Source organism: Nelumbo lutea, chromosome 6 (genome assembly GCF_056320005.1).
Source record: "Nelumbo lutea isolate HS-2025 chromosome 6, American lotus-T2T, whole genome shotgun sequence".
Taxonomy (NCBI): Eukaryota; Viridiplantae; Streptophyta; class Magnoliopsida; order Proteales; family Nelumbonaceae; genus Nelumbo; species Nelumbo lutea.
Window position 1 is genome coordinate 55,552,866 of NC_142689.1, and position 14,315 is coordinate 55,567,180.

The following is a 14,315-nucleotide window of genomic DNA, read 5'->3' on the forward strand; positions in this document are numbered from 1 at the left end:
TCCCATGGCATCAGCTTCAGCAAGCACCTCGTCCTGTCGCCGATCTTCTTCTACCGGTGACGGAGGGCTTCGCTTTGGCGCCTGTAGCCAAGCAATGGAACTAAGGTTCAGTAACGTGAAGTTTCTCACTATAGTTTCCAGTGTGTAAGAGTTGGTTGATGACGATGACTGGAGATTTACCTGAGGAGAAGATTCGACGATGGTGAGCTCGTTTTGCTGCATATGAGAACTAGTCGAAATTACCGGATCCTTAGAAGCTTGTTCGATAGAACGGAGCTTCCATAACCAACGAAATCTCCAATTGCAAAGAGGTAGAGTCTGATCAAAGCTTTCTGATTTGAAGATGCACATTTCGATAGGATTGTCCATCATCAGTTGCTCATCGAATGGCTCGGGTTTGGGAAGTATTATCTTCTGCGAGTTGATGAAGCTGATAGAGCATTTCGGTGGTTGACCTCTGTCTGCATCGCAATCGATCATATTTTTGTTCCGAGGAGGCGTGAGAGAGTCACCGAAGAAGCTGAAAGCCACAGGATCTGACGTCGAATTTAGTGGAATTCCGATATTTAATGGAGTAATTCCTTGATTTATGCCAGATGCAGCGGGGAAATGGAAACCCGCCACCCCTGGGATGTTAAGGTTGAAGAAACCATCTTCGTTTCCTGATCCAGTGAGCGGTAGGCAAAAGAAGGCCAGATGCTTCAGCAACAGAATTTGATGAAATATCTCTCTCCATGTTCCTTGTTCACACTTCACACAGTTCGTAGATGTTGCAGGCGACAAAACCGAAAATACATAAACTTTGGGAAATCAAATGAAGAGATGAACAAGGGATTGTTAGAACTTATTCATATAGCTTAAGATGAATCAACAAACTGGGACCAGTAGTGTCTAGAACTAGCTGCCGAAATGGCAAGCTGTTCTAGAAGCCCACCTAAGGCTCCCATTGAGAGAGGGAGTACATGGTTTTATATCCAATGGTTTGTAAAACAAAGGATGATGGAGCTTCTGGTTTTACAGTTCTTTAATCATGAAGGAAGGCCCCTCTCTAGGCGGTTCGGGCTCTACAAATAGAACTCTATACACACCCACACTAGCCATCCATCGATTGAGAGCAACTGTGACTAGAGAGAAGAATCTCCATTATGCTCTATTTTTTAGACTTTGCAGTTCAGCAAGGAGCAAAGTGTTATCTGGTTCATTTTCTTATAGAGAAAGAGAGAGATTAACAAAGCTAGAAGAGGTGTTTTTTAAGGTCTCTAATGTCGAAATAGAGCCATGGATGCCAACTTCACGTCAATAGCTCAAGATCGGTTTTACTTTCTAGAGCAAATGCTTCTATAGTCATCATTATATCTAACAGAGATATCCTCCTTACTCCTTCCAATCGTATTCATTGTTGAGATTTAAAGAGAGCGGAGTACAAATTGACAATAGAGGGATAGAAAGCAGTGCTAGGAGAAATGGGATAAGTTGATGGTAGAGTACAAGGAGGTTTCTTTGATGAATCTTCTCCGACAATGTTGCTGGAGGCGAAGGCGGAGGTAGGTGGAGGCATTGTAGGAGGTGGGTAAAGGTGACAGAGGTATTGACGGAGGTGACGGCGGACGGTAGTACCCATGAATAAATTGGAAGAGGAAAAATATAAACAGTATTTTTGCCCTTAATATTATTTTAAAAAAATTAACCTATTTTTAAAATTTTGTTAAAAATATTACTTTTGTTGAGTTTAGGGCCAAAATTGCCCTTACATGCTATTAACCCAATCCAACAAGGCGACGTTTGCACTCTGCACCCACACCCACCACGACTCTACGAGCGTTTAAAACCCCAGTTCCCGCTTTAACTCAGTGAAATACTCATCGTCTTCGCGGGAGCTTGAGAGAGAGAGAGAGAGAGAGAGAGAGAGAGAGAGAGAGGAGCTCCTAAAAGCTCGTGGTGGCATTTCATGGAATGGATGGCGTGAAGATCGTAACGATAGCGGAGCTTCTAAAACGCTCTCGCCCCCTCACAGGGGCTTCTTCGATTCACCTCTCTTCTTCCTCCACCACATTTACGAACGGTACACCGACTTCTCGTATTCCATCCGAAAGAAACCGTGAATTCCAACTTCTCGTCGAAGCCCCAACGACGTCTTTTCCATGTCAAAAACCCAACCCTAACGTACTTAGCTCTCTCAACCATCCCACACTTATCATTGGAAATCTAAATCTTCCCTCCAGTGATGGTGGTTCCACTTCGATTCCGCCCTCTTGTAGCTCTAGATACAGTTGCTTTATATTCTCTGATGGCTCATCTACTGTTTGTTGTGATGTTCTGGACATAGATTTTAATATTATCGGAAAGCAAATCCATGTTCTCGCTTGGAATTTTGTTCCTTTCAAGTATGGTGACTGTGGATTTTTGGAGATAGTTAGGTGGAGTCTTCCAGACACCACCGTATCAAACCTGGATGCATTTCCCTTGGGTTCAACTTCTTCTGTTTGCAAAGAGCACTTCAAGGCTGGTTCTCGTATTTTTGGCAGATTAGAATCAGTCAGTCCTGTTTCTGTCGTTCCCTGTATTGTCCAGAATCGTACTTCTGATTCTGAAAGCAATTGTGGCCAAAATTCCAGCAGTCGAAGAAACATGAGTGGATTCCTTGTGGAAATGATGCTCTGTGAGTGTCCCTTGTGTGGTTCCAAAGCTTTGGAAAATGCTCTTCATGACTCAGTTCAAGGAAAGAGTTGTCATGCTTTCCTTCGACCCGTATTTGTGTACCTATTTGGCTCTGCTTCTTCTTGGCATCCTGCACTATATAAGTTGATTGGGAATGTAGTTTTATTTACAGGCCTGAAGAAGAAGTTGATTTTTACAGGGAAAGAGTCTTATGCGATGTTCACAACTACTGACAAAGCTTTATTGCATCTACCAAGGTTACCCGCACTATGGTTGCCATTTCGAAGTACCTTAATGAGGGGGAAGGGTGAGTTGGGTTTGTATACTGGCATTGTCACAGGGGTTTACATGCAAGGCATGGTTGTTGAATTGGACGGGAAAGTGTGGCTTTTGCTAACAGACCTTCTACTTGTCCCACCACATTCTCTAAGGGTGGGTTCTCTGGTATGTTGAGCTTCTTTTCCCTCGTTGTAGAATTTGCATGTATATATTTATATTTGTACATCCGTATATAATGAACATGGCAAAGTTGTAAACAAGGACATATAAAATGCTTACATATCTTAGTGTCAGATTTCTTGTAGATCTCTCTGAAAAATGTTCATTTTGTACAACCAAAATTTTCTTGGACAAAAGTTCTTTTGCTTGGGGCCTGCTATAAGACTTGCATTAATGTGAAGTCTTTTTCTCTATTGGAACCTCTGTGAGTATTACTAACTTGATCGTTCCCCCTTTTTACCGTTTCTGCTAACATAACGTTTCTAATGTAATTCAAGCATTTCTTTTTTACTTTGTGATGAGAAATTATTTGTATGGCAAAATCTACTTTTCTGTTTCAGGTGCCATATCCAGGCTCAGAAACAGAGCTTGTTGCGGAAATTTATAGATTCCTTGGTATTTTCTGCTAGATTATGGTAAAGGGTTGATGATGAGGATTCTAAAATTTTGGATTTACTGATATCTGTTACTGTCCCTCTCATCCAACTGGTTTGGTTTCAGGTTATTACTTATGGTCTCAAGTTTCAGGAAAAAATTTTCAGGGATCTTATCTGAGAAGGATATTTTGGGATCTAAACATGTAACATTCTAAATTGGCTTCTTGTTGAAGTGGGTTAATTCAATGAGAGCTTCTTGATTCATGCGGAAGCTTTTTTTTTTCTTTGTTTCTGCCAAGTTGATATTGGATTTGTGCAATGTGCTAACAGAAAGTGGGACTGGTTCAGATGTATGCTACCTCATACTTACCTCCATGTGTATTTCAACCTCGGGTAAGTTGGTAATAACAGTTGCTTTAAGATCCATGTAGACATATATGACATATATGTTGGGTTTCATATATTTTTTATTTTCGTTTTTCCCCTTTTGGCAGCATGGGGTATTCATGGAATTCTGCAAGCATGATGAGTGTGGCTGTGGCAGTGAATCAAATTATGCTGACTTGAAATTGGTAAATTCTTAAAATTCCCTTTTAAAAGATATGGTATAAAAGCATCCTCAGTTTTGTAGAGTACGAAGCATGGAATTATGCCTTTTGTGTTGGGTTTCCTCCTTTCTGGGAAACACGCCCTTGATTTCTTCTTTATATACAATACAATAATGTCACTTTTTTATTGAGATTAGTTTTGTTTTTTTTAATAATTTGAAATTGAATTAAATAGGTCACCCAGCCAGCAACCTTTAACTTCAATTCCTTTTGTAATAAGCTAGTTATGAACCACATAGCGACTGACCAAGATTTGCATATGGTTGTTACTATAAATCTCAATTTGTGACTTTTAACATTGGAATACAAATAGAATAATGTACCCACTGGCATGACAAAAATTTTGACACATGTAGTGTTGCAAGGACTTATCTCAATTACAAGAATGCCAAAGAGTCATTCTGCTAATACTTTTTTCATGCTTTTAGGTTGTACCCATATCCAATCTTGTTGGCTATTGTGAGGCCATGTGGGTAAAATTGCTCGTGCAAATGGATTCTGATTCTGACATCATGGGGAATAGCAGAAACATTAGTTTATCATGTGAAGGGAAATCTTATGGCAGGTTGATCAGAAGGATTTTTTCAAGTAAAGATATTGGTGTTGTTTTGATGGGCAATCTACAGGTTAAAGTCACTAACAACATATGTTTCCTTTCTTTTTGTTGCTGTTCTTAATCCTTTCAACTACATGGACCTCTTCCTTTGTCTAAAATTAGTTATATCTTTTATTTGGACACTGGGGATATTTTTTTATTTATGTTGCACATACATGCAGAGATGTGCATATAATACTTCTTTTGCACCGCAAACATGGATGCAAAATGGAGATTAAGACCTACTAATTTGCCTTTCAGAATAATAGATGATTGGGCAAAGTATTCAAGATGGACTTCCTGTATTGTGTATCTGTGACTAGATATGTGAATGTGTTCATTTGCCCTTTATGGAAGGAGGTTTTGTGAAGTTGGAATACGAATACCCTAGAACTAGTAACAAGTTTTTCAAGTGTTGGATCTTGGTGTGTCAATGAGGACAAGATAAGTTGCATGATCACTAATTGAAATATAATCGTGCTTATTGTTTTCATTCAGATTTCTCCATCTTCTGGGAGATTGCAACTGAGTGATGTGACTGGTAGCATTGATGTTGTAATACCAGATTTTCCATCAAATTGGGATGTCAGCAGCATATATGAGGTGATATTTTCTGACAAATTCATTACCTGTTCCAAGCCCTATTTCATGTCATTTTTTTTGAATGGGGTAATGGTTTCAGGACAGCTTTTCTGCTGTCCTTGTTAAGCCTCAAAAGTACTCATGACTTCTTAATTTCCTTTTCTTGCTTTTCAGGTTCAAGACTATAGTCTTGTCTTTGAAGGTTTACCCACACAAACTGATTCTTTGGGCTTGCTTAAGGGTGATCCGTTTTCATGCAACAATATATTTCACCATGTTCCATTTACCAGAAAAATAGATAAATTGGCAATTTATGCCCACTTTTATCTGAAAGATGCAAATCGTGTGAATGTTCCCTTACACACTCCATCAATGGGTTGGAGTGGTAATCTCAAAGGACTTGAAAGTGGATTGTTCCACTTGCTTTTTATAACACACAAGTTTCCTGCAATACAACATGTATGGTTTAAATGAATCTGCATATGCAATTGCTGATAATTACATTTCATGTTTCCTTGTGCTTTTTATTTTATTTATTACTATTCTTTCTTTCATTAAATATCTTATATAATGTGGCAGTTGCAAGGTGATCCATTTACTTCAAATATGCCAAGCTTGTTTGTTGAGGCCATGATGTTGCCTTGGGATTTGTTTCTCCCTTTGGAAAATGGAGGTACCCATCCATCCAATGCTCCCATGGCCAAGCTAAAGGAAGACATGAAATATAATGTCACAGAAAATCTCCCAGAAAATTTATGTAATAAGAGACTTAAAATTGCTCCTGCATCAAGTAGGCCTTTAACTTCAGTCTCATTATGTGACCTGGGAAAATCCAGCGAGGAATCATACAATTGCCTGGGTGACCGTTTTAGTCCCTACTGGAAATTTAGCACCAACCAGAAAGCTGGTAACTCAAATCATCTTCTTGAAATGCCATGTTTTGTCACTTCTAGGGCTTTTGACCATCAGAATACACTTAGGTCAGGAATCTTGTACCGCAAAAAACCCTATTCGAAGGATTGTATAGGAGCCAATCCAAGTTTTCAAAAGGTTTTGCTGGAGTTTAAGTTTGAAGGCTTTTTCAATTATCAGGTGTGATGGATTTTCATCCTGTTTATTTTACCATATTACATGTGGTTTTGTAGAAATCCATTTAGTTTTTTGCATGACCAAGCTTTGTAACACAAATTTTGTTCTTTTTTGTATTGCAGTACTTAAGAATTGGTCAATATTATATCTTGAAGCAGTGTATGGAAGAGCTACCATGTAATTCAGAGAACCATGGAAATCTCAACAATGGTCAAGCTCTTATAACTTCTACATCACCTCTGTGGAGCCTTTCATTTTTTCTCCATGGGACTTTGTCTTGTGAGCCACCATATGGGCACCCACCAGATGTTTACTCTAGCAGTAATACTGTGATTCTCTCTGATGGTTCAAGTAAATTGTTATTCCAGGAATTTCCAGGTCAAAGTCCTGAAACCTGTTCTGATGTCAATCTTTATCTCTCTTCTGATGCAATGAACCTCTTGAAGGTAGATATTGAAACATCGGAGAAGCAATCTGGTATGACCTTTGTGACACCAGTAGAGGCTATTAATTTCTCTGTCTGCATTGGGATCAAGATGACTGTACCTGGATCTGCTATTCCAGGTTGCAGACTGCCCGAGGGAAATTTAATATCACTGCATGGACACATAGTGGATGTTCATAATTTTGACTGTAATTCTGTTCAAAATTGTTTACGTTATGAAGCCATTGGTGATATTCATCATTTGAAGTTCTTTCAGGGATTGCCAAGCAACGTTTGTATTCATGTTTCCAATGACTGTAACATTGTAATTATGCTTTTCGTCCCTTATTAATTTTATTTTTTATGTTCCAATTTTGATGTCAAATTTGATATCTTACATGGCATGTCAATTAATTAGGTGAGGATTCATGGTAGCCTATGCAAACTTGCCTTTCCTATTGGAATGGGGCCAGGAGCAAGTGCAACTTTTCACCGTCTTCTTGTATTGGGGTATGCCTATCTTGAACTTATCCACTTGTATCTCTTTCCTTGAATTTAGGTTCTACTTTATATTGTCTTTATATCTATCTTTTAGTGTCATTGAGTTCTTTTTAACTCAATGCAACCTTAAACCCAACTATATGGGGTCAGCTATGCCAGTCCTGGACTAGCACTCTTGGATTTTGGAAGCAAGATTCAAAGTATTAATGCACCCGTATACGGTGCAAGGGGTGTATTGGTACTTCGAAGTTTGAACCTTGTGCCCACCTTTTTTCTAGTTTTTATTTTTCAAAAATAGGTCAGGGAGTAGGCTTTAGACCTGTCTAATTGTCTATCCCCTGAAATAGGCCAAACCCCCAAAGCTCTGTTATCTAGCATTCACCAGTATGGTTGTAATGGCTATAGGGGTCAATACGTGACGAAATTTTGAACCTTGTTTGAAAGTATAAGCACATTAGAAGAGAAGTGAGGCACCTGGCCATGTATCAAAGATAAGTAAACAGTATGGTTGTTACTGTTATGTTGGAGAAAATTCACCCTGTTCATGAGATGTAAAAGAGGATGAGAACATTGGGTAGGCAGCAGGGGCTGGCCTAAAATCTTATGGGTGCCAGGCACACACACACACACACACCATTTGTACATCATTCCTTTTCATAGCATAATAAAATTTTAAAACTTACCAATAAAGATAAATAATGCATTACTTACAATTAGAAAGTTCACCAGTTGAGAATATCAGATAGGTAGAAATGGATTGTGAGTTTGGAACAACAGGAGTAAAAGCATCTATTGCCATACTATATATTAAGAAAATGAAGATTTTTGGTTGAATAGATAACTGATCCAACAGTGTACAAATTTTGATAATACATGTGAGACTGTATTGAAGTGAACAGGATAGTGCCACCAGCTAATTGAACTGAATGAAGTAAATAGATTAATTAGTTAGTAGTTACACAAGGCAATTAAAAAGCTGAAAGTAATTAGTTTCATATTTTTTTCTCAATGGAAGAACTTCTCATAGGGGTCATTGCTTGGTCTGATAGTAAACTCTTGGGCTGACAAGCATGAGAACACAGGTTTGAGTGAGAGCAGCCACTTTGTCCTAGAAATGTCCAAGGTAAGGTATGTATGCAGTCCACCTCTTCCAAGACCCCCAGATTGTTGGGACCAGCATTGGATGATTGCTGTTTTTAATGGAAGGAACTTTTCATGTTGATCTGGTCATTATCCTATGATCCATGTTCTGTGTTGTCATGCTTAATTCTTAGACCATGGTTTGCATGTTAGACTCGCAGTTATTGAAAAAAGAGGCTTTCAATCTCTTGGTATGATCTATCCCTGCGTATATATCATGCTGAACTCTCTATTTATGATCTATCCATGTGTCTATCATGCTGAAATATTTATTTCCACACGTTTTACCTAACATCAGGAATTTCTAGTAGGAATCATTCGAAGATCCTTTTTTTTTCCTCAGGCAGTATGAACTAATGTTGACACCAGTGTCATTCATTGTAATTAACTCTGTAAAGGAAGTCAATCACCTTAGTGATACATGTTCTCATCAACACCCTAGTTCAGATGATTCATATGATTCTTTACTGGAAACAACCCCATGTGGATTAATATATGAACTTCAGTGCTTGGAGAGTAAGACAATGCGGTTCAATTGCAGGGTAAGTTGGCCTTTGGACTGTTCACTTTTGTGTCCTTTTTCTGTGGACCAATATTTTGCATTTGCTCGGTTTTTGCCTTTCTTAATCTCTTATGACTTTGAAGGTTGATTTCTGGTTTCTTGAGTTGGAGATCTTGTATATTTGTTTATGGATTGCCTCTTGGGAATTTGACAGGTTTTGGCAATTAATGTCCTTGTCCTGGAAAAATCCGAAAGAAAGTTTGAGAAATTACCATTAAGGAAGCAGTCCAAGACACTTCTTGTCCGTATTCCACTTGCTGGTTTTGTTTTGGGTAAGTTTATGTTGTTGACACTACAAACACTTGATATTAATCAAATAGGATGATCTATTTTAGGGCCAAAGAAAGATGATTCTAGAACTTAGGTTAAAGAAGACAATTTAAGAACATGATGCAGGATAGGATTTGCGTAGCCATTGAAGAATGTGATGACTGGACAAGATTTGTGTTAGGTCCAGCCCAATTCAGTCGATTCAAGTCCCAACTACTGAGAGGAGCTAGGACCCTTACCCCTAATACCTCAGTAGTTCGAAAGCAGGAAGAAGTTCTAGGTTTCCACATAAGAAGATTCCCTGTCAGAATTCGTTTCTCCCATTATTTGAAGTTAGTTACATGGTCATGTAATCTCTGAGCCAAATATATATGGCTAGAATGATTCCTTTAGGGCATAATAATCAAATTACCTTTTCCTCTCTTCTCTTTCAATTGTTTTTTCTTTTTGATAAATAAAAAAATCATATTCCATTAATTCAAAGATTGGTTACATGAAAATCTCCTTAGAGAGAAAGGTTTAAAATGTCGATGTCGGTGGAAATATCGGCCATCCAAATATAAGAAACATGTCGGAAATGTCGGAAATATTGTAAAAATTATAAACATGGTGGAAACATTTTAAAATATGCAAAATATAGAAAGATGTTTTATGAAATGATTAAAGAAGGATGGGCACACCTTTTTAAATTATTATCTTGCTGCAAATCATTAAACAAAGCTAAGAAACTAAGGTTATAGACAAAGAATATGTTCTGAAGTTGCCCTGTGAACTTTAAGATTCAGAGCAAGAAAAATTTTAACTTATAGAAAATGTAAATGATTGTAATAGACCAACCAAATAATGTATTATACAAACAAAAAAACTAATATTTAATTTCATGTTTGAAATGAATATTGAGCTTGCTCAAAGTGGTAATCATGTAAGTTAGGTGGACAATAATATTGTTACTTAACATATTTACAATAGTGTGCCCCCTTATGTTATAATATTATCTCTTGGACTCTACATAGTATTGGTAGTGTTCACTGGGGAATATGTTGATTCTAGTAAAATTTCATGTCACTACCTATGGAAGTGGAAATGGAAACATGTCATGTTAATTATTTGTTGTACTCCACATGGTGCTGGTAATGTCCATTGGGGAAATGTTGATTCCTGTAAAATTTCGTGCCGCTACCCATGGAAGTGGAAATATTAGGGAAATTAGGGACATTTTAAACCATGGGCGCGAGGTGACATCCTCCGCATTATTTAACCAGTCCACCACTGTCTTAGAGTCCCCTTCAATCAGAAGCTGCTCCACACCCATTTCTTTTGCAAGAAGTATTCCTTGTATTGCAGCTAACAACTCTGCCCGAATAGAGTTCCCAACACCTAATGGGCCAGAGTAGAGTAAGACAACCTCTCCAGCCTCATTGCTCAGTACACCTTCCAACCTAGAGGGACCTGGGTTACCCTGGCTGCTCCCATCAAAATTCAGCTTCAGTGAACCGGGAGGAGGGGGGACCCAGCTAGTCAATACCCTTACCTTGGAGGAGGAACAACTTGCTACTGATAACCAATCCCTCCAGAGGTTATTTGAGTATCATGAGACACCAGAGCATCAAAGAGTTGCCATTAGCCTCCATTCACTTGGATGGAGAGGTGGTTTTGTGCTTTTAGTGGTATAGAAGGTCCCATCCTCAGGGAGTTCGACTTCAGTCAGTGCAAGCCTGTGCTCACACCGTTCGAACAACCTCTTGCAACCTTACATTGGGAATATCTCCCTCTGAAATAAAGCACAGAAGTATGGAGATATTCTCAGTGCAAGGCTGTAAAGGTTGTTTGAACGGGCTTTGCACTGACTGAAGCCGAACTCGTCTTCAGGCTAGCTGGTTGGAGTTCATAGAGGCTGTGTATGTGTTTCAGACCTTCAAGATATGAAGATTATGATGAACATGTAGAAATGGGGTGATGGGACAATGTTTATATTGTACATTGCCTGTATCTTATCTTGTTGTAATTTCTCCTTTTTTTTTCCTTGTATTTGTATTTTCTCTTGTTTGTAAGGGGCATAATTGTCCTTCCACACTATTTAGAGTTAATATAATCTGTTCTTTTCTGGGTGGTTGAAAATACACACCTGATTCAAATTAGTGTCGTTTGAACTGCTCTAACATGGTATCAGAACAAGTTTGACCTCACTTCCTATGAAAACAACTTTCATTCTTGGTTGTTAAGACTGTGATTGGGGCTTTCAAATTGACTTGTTGGAGTTGTTAAAGGGTTCTCTTTGTGATTGTTTTGATCAGTACGAGGTGAATTGCATTTATTGGGAAAAACTTCCTTAGAATTTTTGTTCTTGCTCTCTTTCTTGATCAACTTATCTGTTGGGGCTGAGATATTGCATCTTGGGTTGCCCTAACTTCATTTTTACATCTATAAAATCTCATGGATATAGGATTTTTCCTGAAGGGGTTTTGATTTGAACAAGAGGAGTCACTTTTTTGCTAGAAAAGGACACCCCTGGGCTGGTAATCTTGCATTCTTTCTCATTTTGATGAATTTCTAGGGCTGAAACTGGAGATTTTGTGTTGCCCTAGGCTGATTTCCCTTCCCCTTAAGTCTTGTGGTGATCTGAATTTGTTTTTGATCCCTTAGCTTGACAAATTTAGTTGTCTACCTTTTTTGGGCCTGGAATCATTGTTGTACTTGATTATCAACTGTTCTTTGCTCATTTGTTGTATTGTTTCTACTATTTTGTGATGGAAAAGTTAGATTCTTACCTGTCAAGTTTGATGGAACAAATTACATACTATGGAAAATTCACCTTCAATTTTATGTAGAAGGGGCTTTGGGGTCTGGTTGGTGGTAAAATTAAGAAGCTAGATAGTACTGAAGTTGAAAAATTACAAACATGGAGGGTCAACAATGCAAACATGGTTTCCTAGATTCTTAGTTCAAGCACTACAAGTGTTGCAATACCTATGCGGAGTTTTCATATTGCCAAGGAAATGTATTCATACATGGAGAAGCTGTATCAACACTCCTATCTTTCCCGTTAGTACTAGGTTAATACTAAAAACATTTCCTATAGTCATGTTGAAAGAAGATTGTTATGGGCCTGAGAATGGATCTCGTCATGGGTCGGTCCACGGGGAAAACCTCCTGTTTTCCCTTGTTCCTCCCTGCTCTTGATGAACCTATCTTGGCGTCCTAATGGTGATTTGTCCAAAAGATCACCTAACTCTCCTTGCTCTCTTTCTTGACTGAAATTTTCGATAGTTTTATTCAATATTCTCGGCTCCTTAAATAGGAGATTACAAGAGATGAGAGTCCTACTTTTAGGAAGACTCCTTGCTAATTAGGAAGACTCCCTACTAATCTATCCTATTGAACTGATAAGATAAGATAAGATAAGACTCCCTTAATCTATTCTATTGAACCGATAAGATAAGATAAGACTCCCTACTAATCCATACTACTGAATTGATAAGATAAAAACATTGAATAGATAAGACTCCTACTAATCCCTGCTACTAAAAGCAGATGATGTAAGAATACTGAATAGATAAGATAGGATGAGAACACTAAATTGCTGTTGCTGAAAACACTAAATTACTGCTGCTGTTGTCGGCGCCCACATCATTACTCCCCTCCTGGACTACGAGCTTGTCCTCAAGCTCGAATTCAAGATGGGTGTCTTGAAACACAGTCAAAGGAATCCTAGATAGGTGGAATGATTTTGCCCTCCTGGATCGGGTTCCAATGAAGAGGGTTCATCCTCAAACAGCTATAGTGAGATACCAAGATTTGACCATGCGTAGCTGCATTCTTTGCCGCGGCCAACTGCAGCCTTAAGGTACTTCTGAGATGTTTTGAATTGTAGAGTACAAAGATTGTGAAGGCCAAGCTGGTGCCACCGAACCACATCATCTGGATCCTCTTCTATTGCCTGCTTTAGTGTGTACAGAGCCTGCTCTTCCACTTCCGTCAAATCATTATGTCCAGTTCCAAACGTTGCTGCAATTTCATGCTGAGCCTTGTGAACCATGGCAAGTCCTGCCCATGCTATCTGAAGCTCAATTGTTGCAGAGTCCCCTTCTTTGAGTATTGAAGCCATTTCATTCGCAGCCCATGAAAGTTGTTCAGTGGGATCTTGAGACCTTTCTGCATCCTTGATACGATGAAGTGCAACAGCATATCGAGTTGACATGCAATTAGGCTCCAGTTTTGCTATCTTCTCTAGGCACCTTCTAGCACTTCTATGATCACTAGCCAAATAGTATGCATTAGCAAGATTCACCCAGATATGTGCAGCCCTAGGATCTGATCTGACTGCAACTAACAAACACTCTTTTGCAACATTTGCAGTCGCAACATAAGGCATACAAGCTCCTTCACCAGCACTTGCCCTAGCACTTTCAACAACTTGAAGATATGCAATCCCAAGATTCTGCAACACCTCGACGACACCGGATTCCTGCTTAATCGAGACATTCTGGGTGTTGCTAACCTGCGGTAGGGCAACGACTTGCTGCTCGCTCGACGATTCTGCCACGTCTGGTCGGCGGCCGATTGTGGTTGCAGCCCCTTCTGGGTTCCTTTCCTTGCTGGAAAAGTACAACTCCATCAAGCGCCTTAATTCTCGGACGTCGTCCTTGATCTCGCACACCTCCGTGCTGTTTTCCACGATCTTGAGCTCCAGATCCTGAACCCTAGTTTTCAACATCTCAAGGTCACCCATGACGCCTTGCTCTGATGCCAATTGTTATGGGCCCGAGAATAGGATCTCGTAACCGGTCGGTCCACGGGGAAAATCTCCTGCTTTCCCTTGTTCTTCCTTGCTCTTGATGAACCTATCTTGGCGCCCGAATGGTGATTTGTCCAAGAGATACCCAACTCTCCTTGCTCTCTTTCTTGACTGAAATTTTCGATGGTTTTATTCAATATTCTCAGCTCCTTAAATAGGAAATTACAAGAGATAAGAGTCCTACTTTTAGGAAGACTCCTTGCTAATTAGGAAGAC

At 39.2% G+C, this 14,315-nt stretch overlaps 1 protein-coding gene across 4 annotated transcripts in view; it reads left to right on the forward strand.

Annotated features, from left to right (window-relative positions):
- Window positions 1–1,806: 1,806 nt before the first annotated feature.
- Window positions 1,807–14,315, forward strand: part of CTC1 (conserved telomere maintenance component 1) — a 34,595-nt gene continuing 22,086 nt past the window's right edge. The window contains exons 1-15 of one of the 4 annotated variants that reach the window (XM_088948398.1): window positions 1,807–3,102; window positions 3,243–3,361; window positions 3,498–3,572; window positions 3,658–3,736; window positions 3,864–3,926; window positions 4,028–4,105; window positions 4,570–4,767; window positions 5,235–5,339; window positions 5,493–5,777; window positions 5,898–6,410; window positions 6,530–6,853; window positions 7,109–7,156; window positions 7,250–7,341; window positions 8,816–9,014; window positions 9,189–9,306. In XM_088948398.1, coding sequence (XP_088804524.1) covers window positions 1,954–3,102; window positions 3,243–3,361; window positions 3,498–3,572; window positions 3,658–3,736; window positions 3,864–3,926; window positions 4,028–4,105; window positions 4,570–4,767; window positions 5,235–5,339; window positions 5,493–5,777; window positions 5,898–6,410; window positions 6,530–6,853; window positions 7,109–7,156; window positions 7,250–7,341; window positions 8,816–9,014; window positions 9,189–9,306 — 3,445 coding nt within the window. In that variant the 5' untranslated portion in view covers window positions 1,807–1,953. Of the gene's footprint in view, window positions 3,103–3,242; window positions 3,362–3,497; window positions 3,573–3,657; window positions 3,737–3,863; window positions 3,927–4,027; window positions 4,106–4,569; window positions 4,768–5,234; window positions 5,340–5,492; window positions 5,778–5,897; window positions 6,411–6,529; window positions 7,157–7,249; window positions 7,342–8,815; window positions 9,015–9,188; window positions 9,307–11,761; window positions 11,821–14,315 lie in introns of all 4 variants that reach the window. The other 3 variants (XM_088948399.1, XM_088948397.1, XM_088948400.1) reach the window with 3 other exon arrangements.